Source organism: Labeo rohita, chromosome 12 (genome assembly GCF_022985175.1).
Source record: "Labeo rohita strain BAU-BD-2019 chromosome 12, IGBB_LRoh.1.0, whole genome shotgun sequence".
NCBI lineage: Eukaryota > Metazoa > Chordata > Actinopteri > Cypriniformes > Cyprinidae > Labeo > Labeo rohita.
In genome coordinates this window covers 26,803,921-26,828,212 of record NC_066880.1, presented here as the reverse complement: position 1 = coordinate 26,828,212, position 24,292 = coordinate 26,803,921, and the positions used below count along the sequence as shown (strand labels likewise).

The window sequence follows — 24,292 nt, the reverse complement described above, 5'->3', positions numbered from 1 at the left end:
GTGTAGACCAATGTTGTTTTAGACCACTCTGATTTTCATTGTATGGACAAAATAGCTGAAAATATATTTTGTGTTCTGCAGGATGTCTTACAGGATTAGAATGACATGAGGGTGAACAAATGATGACAAAATGTTTATGTTTTGAGTGAACTATCCATTTAAGCGTTCACTCATAGTACCTGACTCAATAAACAAACTATTTGTTTACCTGAATTGGGGATTGTTGTCAAAAATGACGTTAGGATATCCCAACCTTTTGTTTTGTTCGTTTCATTGGTTCCCTGATGGTTAAATGAAAATACACTGTATGTGCACAGTGCACATGGATATACTTTTAGGTTTGCGTTTCTTTCTGGATATACTAAATGTCACACTCACCTCAATGAAAAATCCAAGAACAGCCAATGCTGTGCTGTCTTTGGCATCTAGAGCAGCTGACAAATTCTTGTTGTATTTTGAATGGAGATTTACAATGTGCAGCTATGAGACAGAATCAGACACAGAAAGAATAAATGGTTATATACTCATACTGAGAGTATACATTTGTAATAATGTAGTGATGCAACAACCGTTATACTTATATGCATGCCATTTGCAGGGAAATTTCAATCATTCATACCTCCATTGGGTATTGTTTGCCATCCACGGTGTGTTCAGAGCCTGGTGAGGAGCTGCCATTACCCCAGTGGAGATGGAATTGTAAAGTGTCATAAAGGCCTGGAAGACCACCTCCTTGCACTGTCATTTTCTCATTATCCAAGTTGACCTGCACTGTGAATAAAATGAACATATTAGGTCCAGGACATACTATATCATACTAGAGAACACTGATCTTTTGATCAGTAATGCTTACCAGATTCGCCTGTGTTTTTGATATTCACGAAGGTGGAGTTGTCATTAAAACCAGTGAAGTTAAACGAGGTCAGGTTAGGATTTTCCTGAACACTTGTAGTCACAATATTAATGGGAGATTGCTTGGATCCATTGCAATATTGTGGGGCAATTTTAGGCCAGGTGGTAAAATCTATTACAAGTCATGAGTCAAAAAATCCACTTCAGAACAAGTTTTTTTAATATAATGTTTTATATTTTTTATAATAAATCACACTTACTGCATGTTGGCTTGTGATAGCACCATTCTGTTTAGAGTGAAATATTAGTATTAACAAACATAACAATTTTTTTTTTTTTTATCAAAAGAGATTTAAGAGCCTTTAGTGCCTACTTTAACAGAGTCATAAAAATAAAACTATACATTCACTGAGTAACTGAATTTAAACTTCAGGAAAGACTCACCCACTGAAGCGTCCGCACTGTAGACGGTGGGACACAGAAGAGCCACAAGGCAAGTTAACAGCAAGACAATCATCTGAATCAAACAATAAACCATTAAAAATAATACTGCTGAATTTAATTTCATTATAAGTTAAAATAAAAGTCTTACCTCTTTGACTTGATTCACCTGTCTGTCTGCAGGAATATGATGACTTGGATTCAGACTTGGCTTCATTCCCGCCTTTAATACTCTTCACTGCTCACCTGTAGTGGGTGTGTCACTTTCATCAGTTCATCCACTGAAAAAAACACTCTAATGAAAGACTCACACGTGATCACATTGATAGCCTTCTTTCATCTTTATTACTTAATTACTTCTGAATTCATACTTGAAAGATGTGTCACATGCTCAACTCTCAGTATCACTCTAGTCAACTCTCTCATGATGGAAAAGAAAAGTGCAGTTTACTACATTTCACTTTTCAGTCTTTAAAATGATTCAAAATGAGTTTGTTACTGTAGCTGTCGACTTCCAAAAGTTTCCATAATGACAGAAATATGTGGTTGTGAACAGAAGAGTCATTTCACGAAATTGGTGCCTTTAGAAAAAATCAAGCATAGATTTATTATGACAACAAATAAATGTGCAGTTCAAAAACATAATACTATGTATGCTTTCATCAATATTACATAAAAAAAGTCAAAGATTTTTTTAAATAATTTAAATAGCATTTATGCTGGTAAGGGTAAGGTTTTTCCCTGTCCCTCACTATGATTTTTCTTTTTCAGCAAGACTTTTAAGTTGCAAAATGAAGGCAAAATGATATAAAAATCACATTTGCATATTATTCTAAATACAGTCTCATTGTTAAGCAATGTTTTTGGCATAAGTATGCACTGTAAAATATAAATCATTTTATTGGTGTTCCCTGATTGTATGTCAGCCCTGTTACCCTCATCAAAAAACCCTCAACCAGAACCCTCAATTTTCTCAACCAGAATTCCAACACTTAAAACACAAACATGTTTCTCTCACTCCTCTACAATGTTCTATTTTTTATTAATTTGTGAGGCTTGACTGAGGAATGGGCCATCATGCAATGTCAATCCTGTTACCATTTTTAAAATGTCAAGTTAAACAATTATTTCTTACATTTAATATAATCAGTATCTGCAAGTAAAATTCTTTCAAAGTGTACAATAGGTGCTTTTGTTGACTATTTGACTTTCCACCCCCACTTGACTATTAGCTAGCAATTAGGAAATTTGTTTAAAATTGTTAAACCTGTTACTGTCAACCTGTTATGTTCCCCCTCAGTTGTTCACTCCGACGTTACGTCGAGTGACGTATTTGGGATCGTACTTGGGAGCCCAATCACCTCTGAGCTAAAGAGAAAAGGCCAATGAAAATTGGCGAGTGGAATTTGCACAACAAGCCACTCCCCTGTACATATGGGTATATAAGATGGTGGCGTGCATCCACTCTTTCAGATTTCTGCTTCGGAGCTCTCGCCTGTTGAGCAAAAACACAGAAAGAAAGAAGAGAGAAGAACAGTTCTTCCCGGCTCGATTGTGTACCGGCTTCCCGCCGGTAATTTTGCGTTCCAGCGATTCACTGCTTAGGTCCTTCCCTGGGCAAACCAATCTAAAAGAGCAATTTTCCTGTACGGTCGTTGAAAGCCTCTCGCTTCCGGGATGTCTTTCCGACCGTGCGCAAATGGGTGTGGTGCATATCTGGCTTCTTTTGACGGGCACGATCTCTGCCTCACGTGTCTGGGCCGCAATCACGCTGAGTCAGGCCTCGTGGATGTGTCATGCATTCACTGCAAGCACATGACCATCGCCATGCTTAGGTCCGCCTCTCTTACATGAGAGGCCTGCCTGTAATCTTGGCCGGCCCTAGTTCGACACGCTCTGAGAGCACTTCGGCTGCACTGGTCAGAGATCAGGAAGACCTGAGGGTTACAGTGCGTGATGTTCCGACGGCTAAAACCCCACGGAAGTCACGTCCCTCCAAGCGTGTTCCTGTGGAGTTGCCGAAACACGACACTCGCTCGTCTCGTGGCGGGCCTAGTGTTTCTTTCGGCGCTCCTGAAGAAGACATGAAGTCAATTGCAGCATCAGAGGAGGATGTGCCGCCGGCTGACGCTGGACAGTCCTCCACTGCGGGGACTGCTCAGTCGGAGATTGACGCCGAACTGGCGGCCATGCTCCTCCGGGCAGCCAAGAGCATCGAGCTGGAGGTGCCCAAGGCACCTTCTCCCGAGCGCTCGCGGCTGGATGCTTGGTTCTAGGGTGCGAAGGGCGACATTCCACCTGCCCCGGCCCAGTTCCTTTCTTCCCGGAGGTTCACGAGGAGCTCACTAAGATGTGGGGTGACCCCTTTACAGCTCGCTCACATCAGGGCTCCTCACTCCTCACTACCCTCGATGGAGGGGCAGCCAGGGGGTAAGTTGACGTTCCCCAGGTGGAGCGTGCAGTGCATCTTTGTCCGCAAAACGCCGCCACCTGGAGGAATCATCCGCGCCTCCCTCCCATGTAAGCTTTCGTCGGCTCTGGACATGAAGGCTTATGGTGCTGCGGGTCAGGCTGCCTCCGCCTTGCATGCAATGGCCATCCTGCAAGTCTATCAGGCCCAACATCGCAAGGGGCAACCCTCAGCAGGGGCATTGACCTAGCCGCAGGAAGACAACGCAGCCCACTGCTCAGGCGTCCGCTAGAGGGAAGACCCGCAAGTCTGCAAAGTGACCCTGACACTGGCAACCTGGAGATGGAGGAGGTTGTTCTTCGGGCTGTCTCAATAACTCTGCCCCCACCCCCCGGGAGGGCTGGGGGATGGTGTCTTTGTTGCTACCACTGACCCACCTATTCAAAAAAAAGCAATTTCCTCTATCCCCAGGTCTTCTGCCTCGAGTTCGGTTCCTGAGCGACGTCCAGCCTCCTCAGCTTCCATCTCGGAGCCTCAATTCGCCAACGCGGGATCCAGGGCAGCAGGTAAGTGCTGCTCACAGCAGCCTGGCTCTCCTCCAGGGCGCTCCGCTCTCTGGGGTCAGCCCCCTGCCCCTCCCGGGCTGCCCCACCGCAGGTACGTCCCCTACCTTCCCCCTGATCCCGCTAGCATGTCGACTGGGGGCCTGGTTAGCACTCCCCAGCCCGTCTTGCTGGTTGATCCGGACAGTACAGCTCGGCTACGCAATTCAGTTTGCGAGGCGTCCACCCAAGTTTAGAGGCATTCATTTCACATCTGTCCAGTCGGACACAGATGCCTCTGTCTTACACTGCGATCCTCCAGCCGAGATGAAGACGAGGTTCTACAGCCCGTACTTCATCGTACCAAAAAAGAGCGGTGGGTTACGGCCGATCCTGGATCTTCAAGCACTGAATCGGTCCCTTCACAGGCTACCGTTCAAGATGCTCACCCCCAAACGCATTCTTTCATGTGTGGCTACACAACCGAATCCCGAGATGGGCATGGCACCGCGGTACCTTCCGGGTCGGCGTTACCCCGGAATGCCGCCTTCTCTTCAGCCCGTGGTCAGACCCTGCATTCCTACGGGCAGGAGTGCCCTTAGCATCACTTGATCACTAGGTTCCTGAGAGGTGCTAGAAGATTAAACCCTACTAGACCACGTTCTCTTTCCCTCTTGGGATCTCCTAGGCCTACGGAGAGCCCTGTTCAAGCCACTCGGTTCAGTTGAGCTGAAGTTCCTGTCATTAAAGACAGTGCTCCTGACCGCGCTCACCTCTGTCAAGAGGGTAGGGGACCTACAAGCATTCTCTGTTAATGAAGCGTGCCCAGAATTCGTTCCGGCTGACTCTCACGTAATCCTGAGACCCAGCCCGGGCTATGTGCCCAAGGTTCCCATCACCCCCTTTCGGGATCAGGTGGTGAACCTGCAAGCTCTACCCTCAGAGGAGGCAGACCCGGCCTTAGCGTTGCTGTGTCCCATTCGCGCTTTGCGAATCTACGTGGACCGCACCCGGGGCTATAGAAGCTCCGAGCAGCTCTTTGTCTGCTTTGGGGGACAGCAGAAGGGGAATGCTGTCTCCAAACAGAGGTTGGCCCATTGAGTGGTAGATGCCATCACCTTGGCATACAAGTCCCAAGGTGAGCCGTGCCCCTAGGAGTTAGAGCCCACTCTACTCGGAGTGTTGCCTCCTCCTGTGCGTTGGCACACGGCGCCTCTCTAGCAGACATCTGTAGAGCTGCGGGCCGGGCGACACCTAATACCTTCGCAAGATTTTATAATCTTTGCGTAGAGCCTGTTTTCTCCCGTGCATTAACATAACACCAACGCAGGGAGGTTGGCTCGGTGTCGGCTGCGCCAATCCTTACGGATCCGTCAACCTTTTTCCTGGTTGTTCCTTTTTTTCTGAACTCTGGGTCCTCCATGCCCTGCAGCCCGGCCTAGGATGGAGTAGTCCGTGACTGTGCTCCGGTAGTGGACCTCCTTCACTCCAGTTGTGGCATCCTGTCTCAGTATTTTTCCACGGGAAAACCCTCTAAACCTGTGTTTCCCTAAAAATCTTAATTATCTCTATCCCACATTATTCAAATTTCTTAATGTGCTCTGCCCCCCAACGGTTGCTTCAGAAATCTGGCACACCTGGTAGTCCTCTTTCGACCTACAGGGTGTTGGGAAGGTTACGTGTCGAACCATTTGTCCTGACACGCTTGCCTGTCAGCATTTGCGTTCAGCCACGTAACGTGGTTCAGGATTGTGGCGTTTTTCATGGGTCGATCCCAAATACGTCACTCGACATAACGTCGGAGTAAACAACTGAGGGGGAATGTCTAGGTTACATCTGTAACCCTCGTTCCCTGAAGGCGGGAACGGAGACGTTACGTCCCGTCATAAAGTAATAAATTACCTAGCCTGAGATACAATACAATTTCTTGTCATTTTAAGGTGTCTTTATTTCATATGTATTTAAAAAAAATTATTGATTAAAATTATTTTATTTTTCAGTTTTTCTAAGTGGAAAAGGCACCGATTTCTTGGAATGACCCAGAATCAGCTTAATTTTATTTATTTTTTTTACTTTATTTATATATTTTTTTTGAGTTGTGCACACAACTTTGATTTATGAATTGAGTTATGAATTAACATTCTTCCAGCAACGTTAATAGAATACTCATATAAAAAAAATTCTTGTCTTTAATAACATAAAGTAATTTATATAAAAATAGGATTGAATACTCAACAAAAGGATCCACTTCGTCATTATTACTGTGTACATGCTTCTTCAGCAATAATTACAGTTGTTCATTTCTAAGATAGGGAAAAATAGGCTCATTTTTAACCTCAGATTTTAAAAATGTCACCATAATTAGATTCTGGGATGTTCCATAAAACAAAACTTTCAAAAAATGAATTCTAAAGGTATACATCCACATCTCAGTCTCACACAGGAATCAGGTCTTGGCTGGTTAGCAATTCTCAGGTCATTCATCAACATCTGGTTCTAAAGAGTAATTTTCTCTGTTGACTGCCATTTAAAACTAGCTGTGTATTCTGATGACAGTTTCTTTTAAGTCAACTTGTTTTATTTTCTTATCCTATATACTGTATATTTAAACCCATTCTCACTCCCAAGGTATCAAATTCTAAAGCTTGTGCAGGAAGCCTATACACTAATCTCTTTTAGTGACTTTATTTAGCAGTAAGTCATTTGAACTCAGACATGAAAAAAAGGTGACGTGAAGGGCCTCAAAATGTTATGATCATAAACGTTATCAGAAGCTAAATGTCATTGACTTGTTTTATGACAGATACTAAAATCAGGGTTTATGTTTTTAATAAAACGTGACTGCTTTAATGGAGGGGAAAGATTTTCAGCAGATTGGCACTTTCCACCTCACACATAGGCTATGACATAGCTTCAGAAGACCTTTCTATAAGACATTTTAAAGAGGCTTGCTTCTTCAGACAAAACATATTGTCAGGTTAAAACATAGTTCCTCATTCCAGCAGCTTCAATTCCTGCTTGTGCCCCTCGCTCATGGCTGTAATTTTACCATAGCACTTGGCAGCTTTTTCTTTTTTTTTTAGAGCTCACCCCTCTCTCGGGTTGACCCGAAGTCCCTGTGGCTGAGGGAAGACCTGTACTGATACGTCTGACCCCTGAAGCAGGCCAGAAAACGATCTGCGTCAGGGCAATCAGTGCATAACAGCACGCATCCTTCAGGTCGAAGGCGCTGAAGACCAGAAACATGCGTTTCTGTATCAACCACCCGAATGGTAGCAATTTTAACCACCCGATTTTAGAGGGGACTGATTTGGAACTCAAGAACCAGGACAGGGCGAAGCCCACCGCTTTTCTCGGGTGTATGGACTGACCAAATCGACCAGCAAACAGGCTAGGTAGAACTAGTAACCGAGCTGCTGCCTGCATTAAAATAGGAATTATAGGAACGGTACCAACACCCCTGCGGCAGAGCAACAAGCTGGCTCAGCCTGGAAAGCAAGCGTCCTGAAGTAGCGCCAGGCTGCTAAGGCAGCGCTTACCTGATCCACGATCCTGCATTGTTTCTGCCAGAGTGCGAGGAAGACCTGCGTCACTCACAGACAAACTCAACATGTTTAATGAAATCCAAGGACATAAAGAAAATTATTGAAGGGGTGGGTACCTGCTGACCCATAGGTCAGAGGCTGCAGCCCTCAACTTTCCCATGGGCATTCCCCGAGCAAACCTCTAATTCCTGGGGGAATTCTGCCTTCAGGAAGCCCCGCTCCATGCAAAGCAACTGAAGGCAGGCTGCGCTCCCTAGATGTGGCCAGTTCAACACCCCCGAATGGGGAGTGGAGCAGTTCCTGCTGGGGCCACCGGGGGGTGCCTTTGGTGACAGGCAGCCGAAACACGCGGCCCTTCCATGGGCACTCCAAGTTCTTTTGCTGCGTGTGAACTGCCCAAGACCGCTGGGATAAGTCCTGGCCAGTGTCGCCGAAGAGGCAGACCTGGGAGACGGACACCAAGAAAGCGAGCTTTGTCAGTGTCAAGTGTCACCACCAGGTTCAGCCAAGACCTCTTTTTTTTTTTGGCACTTTTAGGCCATAAAATGGACATCACCTGACCGAGGGACTGCCCTGAGACTTTTTAGTCACCGTACGCAGTTCCTGCATCAACCTCGAGTCAGAACTTCCCTTGTGCACGCTCATAAGGCGGAGGTGGCATGGCCAGCAGTGCTGTGAGCCCCGCTATACAGCCGGAGCTGGCAGATGCTTACAGGCTAGACGAGAAGCACGGACAGACCCACCAGGTGGTGGCGCTCGCGAACACGAATGCACCGCAATCGCACAATCCACCGGAGAGCGTCAACGTGTTCCCAAGTCACCTTCACCTAGAATTATGGCCTAATATAACGCAGGAGGGCCATAGCGTGCAGGGTTGAGGTGGCATGGCCTGCAGCGCTGTGAGCCCTGCTATACACCCGGAGCTGGCAGATGCTTACAGGCCGGAGCGAGAAGCACGGACAGCCCACCCAGGTGGCGGTGCTCGCGAGCACGAATGCACCGCAATCGCACACTCCACCGGAGGACGTGAACATGTTCTCAAGCCGCCCCCACCCGCAAAGGAAGTGCGGGGGGAAGAGCCCAACATGCAGCCAAGCTCTTTATGAACCTCCGGGAGGAAAGGCACCAGGGAAGAACGCAGCAAGAGCTGCGTCCGACACCAGAACCGATTGTCAGACCCCAAATGCCCAGGGGAAGGGGGAGAACCCAACCTCCCACCTGGCGATCAGGGCTGCCTGGAGGAACATGGCCGTCAACTTAGCCTCGGACCCTGACAGAGCAACCACCAACACGGGGGAGCTGCTCAGCAGAATCTCCGGCATCAGAAGACAATAGCCCCTCCACTGATGCGGCGATAGACATCTTAACTTCCTCATGAGCACTAAACGAGATGCAAAGCTCGCACTAGGACGAACCGGCATCAACATTCAGAAACTCGATGGCAATACGCTGAGAGACCCGGTGAAGCAATCCAGACTATAAACCTCAGGTCTCCAATGCCTCTAGCCAATGCTGCCTCGAGGGTCCAGTGAAACCGGAAAGGGTAGAAAGCAAAGGCGGCTCACATATTAATGTAAGCCATGACCGAGTGTAATAATGGGCATGCCCACGCAGTGTGAGCGCAGCCCATCCACAACCGCCATCTCAATGCATTTGTTTACATCCCAGACCTATGAGACAGCAATTGTGACCGTCATAAGGAAATAAGGAACCTATCGCTCCCTAAATGCACACGATTGGAATGTGTCTTGAAAAAAACACTCTCAACGATCGTGTTTGCTGTAGGAAATTGCTCTTTTAGGCTGGCTTGCCCAGGGGAGGACCGCAGCACTTTTAGCATTGTTAGCGCAGCAGGGCGATCTCTCCGCTGGAATGCAAAGAAGGGATGTTCCACACAGCCGAAAAACTCCCGCAGTGATGAAGGTATCTTCTTTCTTCTTATAGAAGCAGCTCACAAAGCGATAGGCTCCAAAGCAAAAATCTGAGTGAGTGGATGCATGCTGGCATCTTATATACCCGTATGTATGGGGGAGTGGCTTAGCATGCAAATTCCACTTTCATTGGCTTTTTCTTCTTAAGCTCGGAGGTGATTGGGCCCCCAAGTAGGACCCCAAATACATTAGTATTGACGTAACATCGTAGAGAACGACTGAAGGGGAACCTTATTTTTCATTACATTATGGGCTGTACCATCAGGGGACCTCTCACCATTAACTGCATTAAATCAGTTGGAGATAGATGAGAATTACTGTGAATGAGAACTGGGATATTTTTGTACTTCTACACTTTAGGTTGTTCAACATAGCTTACCTACATACTTTAGAGCAGGAATTATTTACACCTTTGACTTTACCACATAACTGTAAGAAGAAACATTGTGGATCTTATTGATGGCTTCATCATCTGGACTCTTATGGCTACATGCAAAGGGGTATTTTATGTGCATGTTTTTGGATGTTGGTACATTTTTCATTGAAAAAGCAACAATTAAATAAGATATGCAAAAAAGATCAGTTCTTATAGTGTGCATGCATTTATATATGTGTTCCAGGTGAAAACAGTTCATCCTGAATGCTCTATAGTATTGCATCTACAAGAAAAAGAAGCTGAATGGTCAGCTCAAAATTGGTTTAATGCAGTCTTTGTTCAACTATAATGCCACCAATGCAGGTGAGCTTAGTCACAGATAGGGAGGAGTGAAATAAGTGCAGTCAAGACGGACAGTTCTGACCTCTGGAAGTAGAACAAAGATCAAACGAGATCAAAGGCGGATATCGCGTTATCACACTCACGTGCTGTGTTGCTGATAAACATGATATAATTTCAGCTCTGTTGTTTTTATATGAAAATAAATATGATTGACAAGACACTCAAAGTGCTTGATATTTAATTCCATACGAAAGACGTATTTATCATCTATTTTTAACTTGTATTTTAGATTTTCATAGAAATATGACAACAATCTCATATCTCACGCAGAGATCGCACTGGCATGGTGTTTGGGAATATTCATGCATAATTTAAACACATAATCACATGATATTAGATTAAAAAATAATATACTTTAGAAAAGAACAGCAACATCACAGTTGTCTGAACCAATGAGCATTAAGCTGTGTCGTCATCCAGGCGTTTCCCATCATGCTTTTGGTCAGCGCAGTCAGTGGAGAGCTGCACCCGACTGCTCAATCTGACAAAAACTTTTCAAAAGCGTTTTCAGGAGCACCAGAAACACGTTTCATATACTGCTTAATACAGTGCCATCTGAACAACAATAATGATCAACATAAACATATATTATTTAAATACTAATAAAGTGGGGTTATATATGTTTTAATCAGTGTTTTATGAATAGATGTGACTCAATATAACATTGCAACTACAGTAAAAACACTTTTACTGTTCTTAAAACACAGATTTGTCAGCATTATCGGACTTGCGGATGTTAGAATAAACCCAAAACACACATGATCATTGTCATGCGGTGAATCTGGCCAATCGTGAAACAGCAATGTGGTCATCAGAGCTCCTGCAGTCGCTCTGAAGGAGCTCTTGAATTGCTATCGCGGTACTTTGATGCCACACGTGACAGTCACGAGGCGTCTGCGCCACCTCAAGTCGGACAAAATTTCTAACCGGCATGCACTTCTTCAAGTCAGTTCCGTTATGAACGCGGCTGCCGCGCGTCTACATTTGAAATAATGAACTTGAGCGCGCAAAAAACGCAATATGTGAACGGCCCCTTAGCAAAACAACAAAGCTACTGCTGTTCATGGAATTGTAAATACCCATTATACAGTGTGATAAAGCCTGGTTCGTTGGTCCATTGGATCGGATTACTTTCTCACTACAACCGAACCACTCCAGTGTTCGTTTGAAAGCGTACCGAGACCACCTATTCAAGGAGGTCTCGGTACGCTTCTTTGGTCCGCTTTTGGTGCGCACTCGAGTGCGATTGCTACATTCACACCTGCCCAAACGAACCGCACCAAGAGGGAACACGAACTCTAGTGCGATTCAGCCGAACTAAATGAGGCAGGTGTGAAAACACCCTAAGATAGGGAAAGATAGGCTCATGTTTAACCTCAGATTTTAAAAATGTCACCATAATTTGATTCTGGGATGTTCCATAAAACAAAAAATGAATTCTAAAGCTATACATTCACATCTCAGTCTCACACAGGAATCAGGTCTTGCCTGGTTAACAATTCTCAACCTCTGCTTGTAGAGGTCATTCGTCACCATCTGGTTCTAAAGAGCAATTTTCTCTGTTGACTGCCATTTAAAACTAGCTGTGTATTCCAATGACAGTTTCTTTTAAGTCAACTTGTTTTATTTTCTTATCCTATATACTGTATATTTAAACCCATTCTCACTCCAAGGTATCAAATTCTAAAGCTTGTGCAGGAGGCCTATTCACTAATCTCTTTTAGTGACTTTATTTAGCCTTAAGTCATTTGAACTCAGACATAAAAAAGGTGATGTGAAGGGCATCAAAGTGTTATGATCATAAACGTTATCAGAAGCTACATGTCATTGACTCTTGTTTTATGACAGATACTAAAATCAGGGTTTATGTTTTTAATAAAACGTGACTGCTTTAATAGAGGGGACAGATTTTCAGTAGTTTGGCACTTTCCACCTCACACATAGGCTGTGGCATAGCTTCAGAAGTCCTTTCTATAAGACATTTTTAAGAAACTTGCTTCTTCTTCTGGCTGTAATTTTTAAGCAAACCTGCAGACATTAATTTGATGATTGACATAAGACACTGTACAGAATAGTCCTCCTGGAAGAACAGGAATGAGAAACATTTCTTTATGATGAACCTACATAACAAAACAAGACACACCTGAAAACAATTTACATGGAAAATACCAGAAATACTAGACCAAAGGCTATAAAACAAACATATGGCAAAACTAAATATTTCCAAATCAAGCAGAAAATTTCTAAAACGTATGCTCTGTGATGTTATTAAACAAAACGCACTCTCACATTCATGTACTCACAGCAACTGTACTTCTAATTAATGCAGTACATCGATTAACATATCTAACTGAACTGCAGTAACCATCCTTATATAATGCTGATTGTAAATTGCATATTTAATATAGAAGTTTAGTTGTGTACCAAATGACATATGTGATCCTGGACCACAAAATCAGTCATAGGCCTAGGGTCAGTTTTTTTTAAACATCATCTGAAAGCTTTCCGTTGATGTATGTTTTTTTAGGATAGAAAAATATTTGGCAGAGATTCAACTATTTGAAAATCTGGTTTTGAAAAACAGATTCTATTATATTCACACATTAATTTTCTTTGTCAAATTCTCACTTTTATCTCTTCAATCTCTGAATATTGAATGAATGTTCTAGCGAAAAAAAATATACTAAAATGTATTTAAAATACATGTATTTCATGGTAAGTATATTACAAATAAATTTACATATTATGTACAGTACTTAATAAAAATACCATGCAATTGTACTTTTAGTGGTGACACCTTATTTTACAGTTTCTTAACTAGTTGTTTATTAGCATGCATATTACTAGAATATTAGCCATTTATTAGTACTAATTAAGCTCATATTAATGCTTTATTCTACTTGACCGTTGTCACATTTATGTCAGTTCTGTTTTGGTTTCTCCCATAGTCTCCCCCTGTTGTTCTGTTGAATTTGGTTTCTTCCTTGTTATTGTGTTCACCTGTCCTTGTAATTAGTTACCCTTTATAAGTCTGTTTGTATTTTAAGTTCTCTGTCGGTCCTTGATGTTGTTTATGTGTTCGTGGATGTATCACTGTGTTCCTGCCTGTTCCTGCCTGATTCGTATGAAGATTTATATTAAAGTAATTGTTTGTATCGTATCTCGTTTCCCATCTCGTCCATCCAGCACGAACCGTAACAGAAGGACCGACCGAAACAGTTTTTTCCCGGCGTTTTCCCTGCTTTATTTTCCATTTTTTCCTCAGTGTTTGTTTTTTGATTTTTCGTTATGGATAACCCTGCCGTCCTCCTTCTCCTCCTGGAGCAGGGGAATCGCTCTCTCGAGGACCACACTAGAGACGTTGTGTACCTCGCTCCACTCACGCACAGCTGCCTGTGCACATTCTACCTTGCGGGACTTAACACCACCACCAAGGCGCAGCTGTCCGGGGAGGGTCCTCGAGAGAGCATCGCCGACTACATCGAGTGGGTGCTGGTGTCCAGCAGATCTTCGTTGGCCGCGGAGGATGACACCAGCCCCACTCAAGACCCAGAGCCCAGCCTACCAGCATCCCGACACGCGGAGTTTGAGCCCGAGCCCACCGCGGATGACGAGCCAGAGCCATGAGCGACAGAGCCAGAGATCGCCACAGAGCCAGAGCCCTACACCTCCGATCAGGTGCGAGAGCCGGCTACAGCTACCGCGATGGGGGAGTGCAACATGGAGCAAGTGAGGGCTATGGAGAGCCCTGCCCACTGCACCACTGCTGGGGGTGAGCTGGAAAACAACTCTGGGGACTTGATTGACTTCTCTACTGAAGTTCTGGAAAATAACTCTGGGGATTTAATAGACTTCTTTACTGAATTATCTACCTGTTATGATATACCTGCCTGTCTGGAATTCCCACCCACCCTCCCTCTTCTGCCTATGTCAACGTCTGTCTGGTCACCGCTGTCCCCTGACAGCCCCTCTGCTCACCCTCAGTCTTCCACCTGTGCAGTGGGCTCGCCGCAGGTCTGCCAGCTTCCATCGGTGTCAGGGCTGGAGGATCCCTCGTCTCCGCCTCCAGCCTCAGAGTCCAGAACTCCGCCTCGGCCCTCCGACCCTGCGGCTCCATCACGGCTCTCAGCGGCCTCGACTCCATCGTCGCCCGTCGGTCCACCAGCTCCACCGGGCTCCCTCATCTTTCTGGCTCCGCCCTGGTCGGTCGTCGTCCCTCCGTCACCTCAGGACTCTGTTCCTCCGGCTGCGCCTCGTCACTCCGTCCCACCGGCTCCTAAGGACTCCTCCCTCCCTCTGGCACAGCCTCCATCCTCTGTCGCTCCGGCTCCGCCGTGGACCTCCGGATCTCCGCCTCTGCCTTGGTCGCCAGAGCCTAGGGCTCCGCCTTGGCCCTTCGGATCCTCGGTGTCGCCCTGGATCTTCGTCTCTCCGTCTCCGCCTCGGGCTCCTCCGCCAGCGGCTCCGCCTCTGTCGGTCGGCCCCCTGGAGTCGTCAGCCCTTCCTCCACCATGGCTCCTCCCTCCGTCGGCTCCACCGTGGGTCGTCATCATGGCTGCGGTCTGGGTCTCTCTCTGCTTCTCCTGCTCCGGGTCCTTCCTGTTTCATCCTTGGCTCCTCCCACCTTCGTCACCCCCCCTGGACTATGTTGTGTTCACCTGAACTGTCTATCCGGCCATGGCCTCCTGAATTCCCCGATCCGCCATGGCCTCCTGAACCGCCCACCTACCCTCTTTTTTTTTTTTTCTATGGTATACGGCGCGAGACACGCCTATTCAGAGGGGGTGTAATGATACATTTATGTCAGTTCTGTTTTGGTTTCTCCCATAGTCTCCCCCTGTTGTTCTGTTGAATTTGGTTTCTTCCTTGTTATTGTGTTCACCTGTCCTTGTAATTAGTTACCCTTTATAAGTCTGTTTGTATTTTGAGTTCTCTGTCGGTCCTTGATGTTGTTTATGTGTTCGTGGATGTATCACTGTGTTCCTGCCTGTTCCTGCCTGATTCGTACGAAGATTTATATTAAAGTAATTGTTTGTATCGTATCTCGTTTCCCATCTCGTCCATCCAGCACGAACCGTAACAACCGTATTCTACATCCCTAATCCTACCCAATACCTAAACTTAACAACTACCTTACTAACTACTGATAAGCAGCAAATTAAGAATTTATTGAGGGAAAAGTCATACTTAATAGTGAATATGTGTTCCCTATTCTAAAGTGTTACCTACTGAGATGAATATACTGAACTGGTATAGCTGTAACAGTTGGACCTCCATTGTTTTGATGCCGGAGCAGGGATGTTAGACAAGAATATCTCTGATTGAGCGACTGAGGTGTTGTGTTGCTGGATGTAATAATGAACATAGTGGTCGTCATTTACTCCAGACAACTGAGCCGCTGAAGATGCAGTGGATTATGTTTGTTTGTGAAGGGAATGCGCCTCCCGATCTACATAAATGCATGACCGTCTATGTTCACGCAAATCATTCATGATCCAGCTTCACCTACAGCAGAAGTGAGTATAAGGGTTTTTTTTATGAATCTCTGCAATCACTGATGTTTCGTGGCCAAACGCACTACATGTGGCTAAAATAAACAGGCTCGTCACTCCACAGAGAGAAGAGAGGAGTGGGGTGAGCAGAGCTCATTTGCATTTAAAGGAACAATCCATCAGAATGGGTTGATTTTTTGCAGAGCTCATTTTGACAAGGTAAAAATGGTGTTGTTTTACACTACCATTGAGAATTTTTAACCAAAGTATATTATAGACTTTTCATTAAGACGGATATTAAAATGTGCATCTGATGACCCCTTTAAAGGTCATGCAATCCTCATCAATAGTGACATTAAAACATATTTTAGTTGTAATATTAAGAAATGTGCATTGTGCACATTTTTCTTTTTTTTTTTTTACTAGGGTGTGTTATTCTGCTCATGATAGCTGCTTTTAGTCTCCACCAACCTGACCGGTTTTACAAATAAATGGATTGGATGGCATGGTCCATCTACACCATACAGAACAAACATTACTATTGTATGAATCGGATAATTCCAAAACCTTGTAAGATGTACAATAACCTGCATTGGAATCATATTTATTTTTTCATTAACCCATTTCAAAATATGTTCAATTACAACTAAAAACTGTGTCTGTGGTTTGGAAAGACTTTGTCATTTGCATACCTCTGAAGTAATGTCATCCTTTTAGCTCAGAAAAGTGATTTATGTTTACTCACACAGTAAATAGTGCTGGGTAAAGACTCATTTAGCCTCCCTAGTGTAATGAAGCAGGCAGGTAGAAGACAAATGAATGCCTTGAATGCAAAAGTAGACACACACACACACACACACACACACACACACAAAAACAGCCCATTTTCAGTGATAACAAACGTAGGTCATCATTTCAAAATCAAGATTCTGTTAGATGCACAATGTTATTGAAAAGGAAATAAAAGGAAAACTTATTTTTCATTACATTATGGGCTGTACCATCAGGGTACATCTCACCATCAACTGCATTAAATCAGTTGGAGATAGATGAGAATTACTGTGAATGAGACACTTTAGGTCGTTCAGCATAGCTTACCTACATACTTTAGACCAGGAATTATTTACACCTGACTTTACCACATAACTGTAAGAAACATCATGAATCTTATTGATGGCTTCATCATCTGGACTCTTATGGCTACATGTAAAGGGGTATTTTATGTGCATGTTTTTGGATGTTGATACATTTTTCATTGAAAAAGCAACAATTAAATAAGATATGCAAAAAAGATTAGTTCTTATAGTGTGCATGCACTTATATATGTGTTCCAGCTGAAGACAGTTCATCCTGAATGCTCTATAGTATTGCATCTACAAAAAAAGAAAAGAAAAGCGGAATGTCAGCTCAAAATTGGTTTAACCCAGTCTTTGTTCAGCTATACTGCCACCAATGCAGGTGAGCTTAGTCACAGATAAGCACTGATACTCAAAACCTGAGAAATTACATTTCATGAAGATGTTAACTTGTAATCTTGAAGCTTTAATTTGATGATATAAAAGGTTATTCAAAAAAGAAAATTCTGCCTTTTACTCTCCCTGTAATGTTATTCCAAGTCTGTATGTTTATTCTTCTTCTTTAAAACATGAAGATAATTTGTGAAATTTCTCCTTTTTTTATCCATACAATAATATCCAAAATGGTTGGTTACCAGCATTCTACAGAATATCTTTTTTTGTGTTCGGCAGAAGAAAGGAAGTCATACAAACATACAGGTTTGGAATTACATGATGGTGAGTAAATGATTACAGAATGTTTATTTTTAACTTTGTTTTATTTTTTCTCTTTAATTTGCAAATTAGAACCAAATATAGAAATGACTAAAAATAAATCACTAAGACATAAAATGCCCTTGTTTATAGGCAATTCTCTTTTAAATATTGAGTTTTATGAAAGGCTAAAATGTGACCTGTACTGTTTAAGGCAGTTCACTGGCATCGTAAAAGAAGCTTTTGACTTGTGCGCTATAGTCCAGGTTTAAGAACAGGCCAAACGTAATTTTTTATTATTATTAACAGTTCCAGGAGTTCACAGGAAAACATATAATTCTGACTGGAGCTGAATAATGACACTGTTGTCTTTCTAGAGCCGCTTTACTGGACCATTTTGATCTGTCATATATTTGATGACGTTTGCATCACTTTTTGTGTTACTTCCTTGTTCGATAATGTAAGGCTGCTTTGAAACAACCTCTCTTGTATAAAGTACAGTACACTCAAAAAAAAAAAAAAAAAAAAAAAAAACGCTGGGTTAAAACAACCCCATTTGGGTTATTTTGGTAACCTAACGCTGGGTCAAATATGGACAAACCCAGGGTTGGGTTAAATCTTTGACCCAACATGCTGGGTTGTTTTAATTAACTCAACTATTGATTGAAAATTACTATTGCTGGATTAAAATTAACCAAAAATAGGTTGGACATTAAAAAGCAGACACGGAATTACTAGAGGCAACAGTAATGATCAAAGGATGGACATTTAATAAGTGAAAACTTGGAAGACAAAACGAAAAAGACAAACTTAATTATGCAGTATAGTTTTAAACATTGCATACATTTAAACTTGCTTAACAAGCATTTTAGAAATAAAAATGTAACATTTAAAAGTAATTCAAGTGTATGAAACGATTCTGTGCTATCCGTTTTAACCGAAATAGTGCTGATTCTCGTGCCGGTGTGTCGCTGAAATCTGAGGTGGTGATGGGCTGCTTTTCCCCGGGGAAACTGCGAACTTCAGACCGCCGCCTCGCGTTTCACTCGTAGCTAAAAGATGCTGTGATGACCTGTCCATAAACAAACAGTACAGAGTTTTGATTTTAACATCCGAATGAATTCATAATCAGTATTACAATGAATACAAATATTTATACAAGGCGCTGAGGGCTCATTCTCTCCTGAAGAGAATGAAAAGCCCGGCTCCGACTGCAACCCAAAAGCTGGGTTGAATTGAGTCAAAGCTGGGTTCATCAGAGGGAGTGGAGGGGTGTATAGTTTCACCGATCAGTGAGATTGACCCAGCCACTAGCCCAACAGCTGGGTTACACAAATACTACCCAACAACCCAACTAATGACCCAAAAGTTATAACAACTGTACCACGGTGGATGTCTTCAGGTTGTCTGGTTGAATGGGATGGTGTGCGCTGCTGGCCTGCAGCCAGTGTAGGAGAGACAGCTACAGCTTTGTAACGTAAAATAATTATGGACATGAATGTGGACATGAATGCTCAATGCTATGTCCTAAATGTAAAATAAGTATTTCTGATTGACTTCTTTAGAGCTGATCAACCGCACATGCACTGGTGAGGGATGGAGTAGGCTGAGTGTGTCATATCACAAAGCTTGCTTTCAGGACAACAGCACAGAGCAGGAAGAGACTGGACACAAAGTAAACAACCTTGAAGAACTCTTGGCTTTACTTGCAAACAACTGAATGCTATAGATTACTGTGTTTCTGGATTGGTTCTATGTTCTTGTGGAGTGTTATTGTACTGTATGAAGTGAAGTGTGTAATGTTTGTGCCACCAGTGTTACCGAACATTAAAATGAACAATTCCCCGTTTGTCCAACTGGCTTTACAAAAAAGAAATAAAAAAGTGAGGTGTGAGAAATCTCCCTCAGTTTATATTTTGCCACATGGTTTGATATTTTATCTGACAGACTGACATAGATGCATAATTTTATGCACTGCTTATGTGTTCAAATGCTTTTTGGGGTCCATTGTATACTTTTTACACATTTCAACCTGTGGTGTGTTGAAATTTTAATATCCTATACTTAACGGATTAGTTCACTTCCAAAATAGAAATTTACTGATAATTTACTCACCCCCATGTCATCCAAGATGTTCATGTCTTTTTTTCCTCAAAAAAAAAAAAAAAAAAAAAAAAACATCTATATATTCTTTTTAACCACAAATGCTCTTCTTGCACAAGCTCGACTTCACACATTAAGCATATTGGAAAGGTCACATGTAATGATTTACCCAGTGTTTACAAAGCAAACGTGTGAAGACAGTCAAAAGCCTATTACAAAAAAAAAAAAAAAAAAAGGTAAAATAATGTGGGACGATGTGGGACGATGTGTGCGAGTTTTTCACCCTACCCTTTCTGAACTGAAGTAAACAAATGAAGAACTAACCAGATGCAAACTGCAGAGGAAGTGCAAGAACAGCATTTGTGGTTAAAAAGTCAATAATCTTTTTTTTTTTTTTCAAGAAAATGTCAGATTGTTTCACTAGATAAGACCCTTATTTCTCAGCTGGGACCATGTAGAGCCCTTTGAAGCTGCATTAAAACTGCAATTTGGACCTTCAACCTGTTGATCCCCTTTGAAGTCCACTATAAAAAATGAAATGTTTTCATCAAAAAACGTATTTTCTTTTTGACTGAAGAAGGAAAGACACGAACATCTTGGATGACATGGGAGTGAGTAAACTATCAGGAAATTTTTATTCTTGAAATGAACTAATCCTTTAACTATTTTTAATTATCTGTCAATATTAAAATCTAAATTTTAAATATTTAAATTTTAAACAAATATTTTTTAGACCAAAAGATGGCGCTACATGTTCAAACTCAACCCTTTGGTTAAAGCAATTGTCACAGGATGAATTTAAGTATTGAAAAAATCACACACTTCACCTTTAATTTATTGAATAAAACTGACCCAAGATTAATCTAATAGTATCTAAACTTTATATTTAATATTTTCTATTTTTTCCTGTGGTAGTGAGCGTACTTTGCCAAAGTGAAGTTGATATACACAGTTGGGTATGGTGTGTCCATTGGTTCTCTTTGCGTTGCAGTCTTCATCTTCTACATCTTTAGGTACTGCTTACATTAAACATTTACTTCTTGCTTTAATACCTTTACTCATTCACTGTTGTGATGCATGCAGGAACTCAACTGAAGTGACCTTTTTTGGCATTTGCATCAATCAGTGCTGATATCATATCCATCTAAGCTTATTGTTGAGACATCTGGTTCATTATATAGACAAGAATACCAACGTGCAGTAAACTACGAACCGGTGTTCATAATTAAGATAATACATTAAAATAACATGGTAAGACATGTCAATTTGCAATATTAAGCAGTAAAACAAGCTGTTTTGTAGAGCTAAAAATAGCTGGACATGGATGAGACCAAAACCAGATCAATAAAATTTACAAATGGCTGCGCCTGTTCTTAAGTGAAAAATAAGGTGGATAATATCGCCAGACTTTCATTAACCCCACAGGAAGCTTCTGTCTACTCGGACCTACATCCATCTCAACCTCTTCTCCTCATTCATCCTGAGGGCTTTGACTGTGTTTGTAAAGGATGCGGTGTTATTCGCAGATCCACGGTATAGTTTACACCAAAGAAATAACTGATACAATCAACATAAAAAAAAATGCCACTGCATAAATCATACGTAACCGAATGCTATATTTCATCTGTACAGGTTTTGTGCAAGACTGTGGTGACATTTTTCCAGTATTGTGTGTTATCAAATTTCTACTGGCTGCTTGTTGAGGGACTTTATCTTCAGACATGTCTAGCATTCAACTTCACCAACACAAGAACATGTTTCTGGTGCTATATTCTTATTGGCTGGGGTAAAAACACATTTTACATTTGCATGCAGTATATTTCACATGCAAACTGCTGATTATATGACTTATTCTTAAATGCCCATAGATTGTTTTCTCTGTATTACAGGGACACCATCTGTCACAGTAATAATCTGAACATTCCTCAAACATAAATATGACAATCATAGGTGAGGATGAGAATTTTCTGGAGTGGATTTGAACAATTACTATATGCAGAGTAACAAGATCTGGAGCTAACAGTTACAGTAAATGTATCTATATGTGCAAGTGTATCATAAACAACAGTGTTTATATGTGTTGGTAGTTGTTGGGATGACCTGGACAGTAGCTACTGGTGGATCATCAAAATTCCCGTTTTGCTTTCTGTATTTGTAAGTTTATGCATCTATATTAATCCATAAATCAATAGTTTTGTTATAAATGAATGTATTTGTGAACATTCAGTGATTTTAAAAAATATTTTTGATTTGAATAAAACCAGGTAATTTAGATGTTACCATTTTTATTCCATCAAATTCATAGAATGATTAACTAGATCAAAATAACATGCTTTTAAACTTCACAGGTAAACTTTCTAGTGTTTCTAAACATAAGAAGGGTTATAGTTGTGAAGACAAAAACCCCAGAATCGAATGGAGGAGACAGGAAACTTTACAGGTGAGATCTATTAAATAATTCACACTACATGGCTATTTTTTGGTTTCTTTTCAATATTACTGACACAATAAGGTGCCCTGATGTCTTTGATCTACTATTCAGGCGACTGGCAAAGTCAGCTCTTCCAGTCATCCCTCTTTTTGGAGTGCATTACATCGTGTTTGCTCTGTTTCCTGAACATGTGGGTCTACACTGTAAAAAATAAAAAACACAGTTTGAGTCAGCTTAAAATAATTTGTTACCCTGCTGCCTTAAAATTTTAAGTTCAGTCAACTAAAATAAGTTCAGTCAACTTGAAAAGTTAAGTTGTACTAAGTAACAACTTAGATGTTTGTGTTTGTGGGTAAGTAACCCAGCTGCCTTAACATTTTAAGTTGATTCAACTCAAATATTGAAGTTGTCACTTAGTATAATTTAACATTTCATGTTGAATAAACTTTTTTTGAGTTGACTGAACCTAAAATTTTAAGGCAGTCAGGTTACAAATTATTTTAAGTTGACTCAACAAATTGTTTTTTACAGTGTAGAGGCAAGACTCTTCTTTGAACTTGTGCTAGGTTCCTTCCAGGTACTGTTCAGATATGTATAATGCAATTTGCATGTTGTCTTTGTAGAGACCACTGTCTCTACAAAGCTGTCTTTGTAGTTATTATCTCTCTCATTTGAGAGGTGAGAAGCTTAAGAGATGCTTCTATGGAGCCTGTTCATAAGTGAAACTCTGCCCTCTACTGTAAATGTACTTGAAATACATTTTAAATCTTAACATAGTGTCACTTTTATATAAAACAAGTTTAATCTTTCAGCAAAATGCAGAAATATAATAATTAAATACTAAAACAAATTCATTAAGTCTCAATAAAAACTCAACTTTATGCTACTGCAATGTCAAAACATTAATTATGGCATTTCTTTAAAGGGTTTCATTGTTGCAATGTTATACTGCTTCTTGAACTGTGAGGTAAGATATAATGCATTTTAACAGCATATGAAAATATAACAAAGCATTGTATTCCCGTATCAGTTACTTAATTAATGTTTTTTATAGGTCCAGAATAAAATAAAGAGAAAAGAGATCGGCAAATATAAGTTCCAAACTGACAACAACACATTCCAAATGGCAACCCAAGACTTTACTACATAAACTTGAGTTTGTTTTATTTTATCACGATAAAACAATTGTGTGTGTGTGTGTGTGTGTGTGTGTGTGTGTGTATAAGTTAGTTTTGTTTTACAAACAAATAAAATAGGTGTGAATTAGGTGTGAGAAATGCCATTTGGTTTATATTTACCACTTTTAGTGCTGTCAAACGATTAATCGCAAATAATCGCATCCAAAATAAAAGTTTTTGTTTACATAATATGTTTGTGTATTGTGTGTATTTATTATGTATAGAAAGACACACACATACAGTATATATTTGGAAAATATTTACATGTATATTTTTATATTCATAAAATTTATATTATATATAAATATATTTAATATGTAAACATAACATTTTTCTTAAATATATACATGCATGTATGTGTATTTATATATACATAATAAATACACACAGTACACACACATATTATGTAAGCAAAACATTTTGGATGCGATTAATCGTTTGACAGCAAGATGTAATGACATACATATTTAAGTGTGACTTATGTGTGCTTTTTTCAAATTTGTCTAACCTGTGGCAAAGTGTTTTGGCATGTTGAAAGATATAATAGTTAATATCTTATTTGGTTTGTACTTTACGATTTTTATGTATCTGGTATTATTAAAAAAAAAAAAAAGAATTGAAAATAATGCTGAATTTTACTTATTTTTTTGGTGTTGTTTTTTGTAAATGTGTAACACCAGAGGGTGGCGCTGCATGTTGAGTATTTAATGTAATGCATTACATCATTAATATCGCTTTTCAAACAGGTGTTCCTTTTCAGTCAGTATGTACAGTAACATACTGTAATAATATGCATTAAACATTCCATATTAAACAGTGT

General features: G+C 41.4%; 2 protein-coding genes across 2 annotated transcripts; one reads left to right on the top strand and one right to left on the bottom strand.

Moving 5' to 3' along the window:
* Window positions 1–170: 170 nt before the first annotated feature.
* Window positions 171–1,522, bottom strand: LOC127173892 (carbonic anhydrase 4). The gene is made up of 7 exons (XM_051123959.1): window positions 1,445–1,522; window positions 1,297–1,369; window positions 1,113–1,139; window positions 854–1,024; window positions 620–771; window positions 379–480; window positions 171–281 (listed from the first exon to the last, which is right to left on the bottom strand). Exons 1-7 carry the CDS (start codon window positions 1,508–1,510, stop codon window positions 171–173), a joined length of 702 nt encoding a protein of 233 aa, XP_050979916.1. The 5' UTR covers window positions 1,511–1,522.
* A 7,642-nt stretch (window positions 1,523–9,164) lies between these two features.
* ghrhr2 (growth hormone releasing hormone receptor 2) lies at window positions 9,165–23,444 on the top strand. Its single transcript, XM_051123957.1, is given in 17 exon segments — window positions 9,165–9,251; window positions 10,342–10,403; window positions 13,889–14,083; window positions 17,145–17,205; window positions 17,326–17,449; window positions 19,163–19,260; window positions 19,328–19,435; window positions 20,779–20,876; window positions 21,289–21,391; window positions 21,460–21,649; window positions 21,753–21,813; window positions 21,951–22,017; window positions 22,212–22,303; window positions 22,406–22,497; window positions 22,831–22,871; window positions 23,220–23,261; window positions 23,349–23,444. Coding segments are annotated over 17 exon segments (1,617 nt in total).
* The last annotated feature ends 848 nt before the right edge of the window (window positions 23,445–24,292 follow it).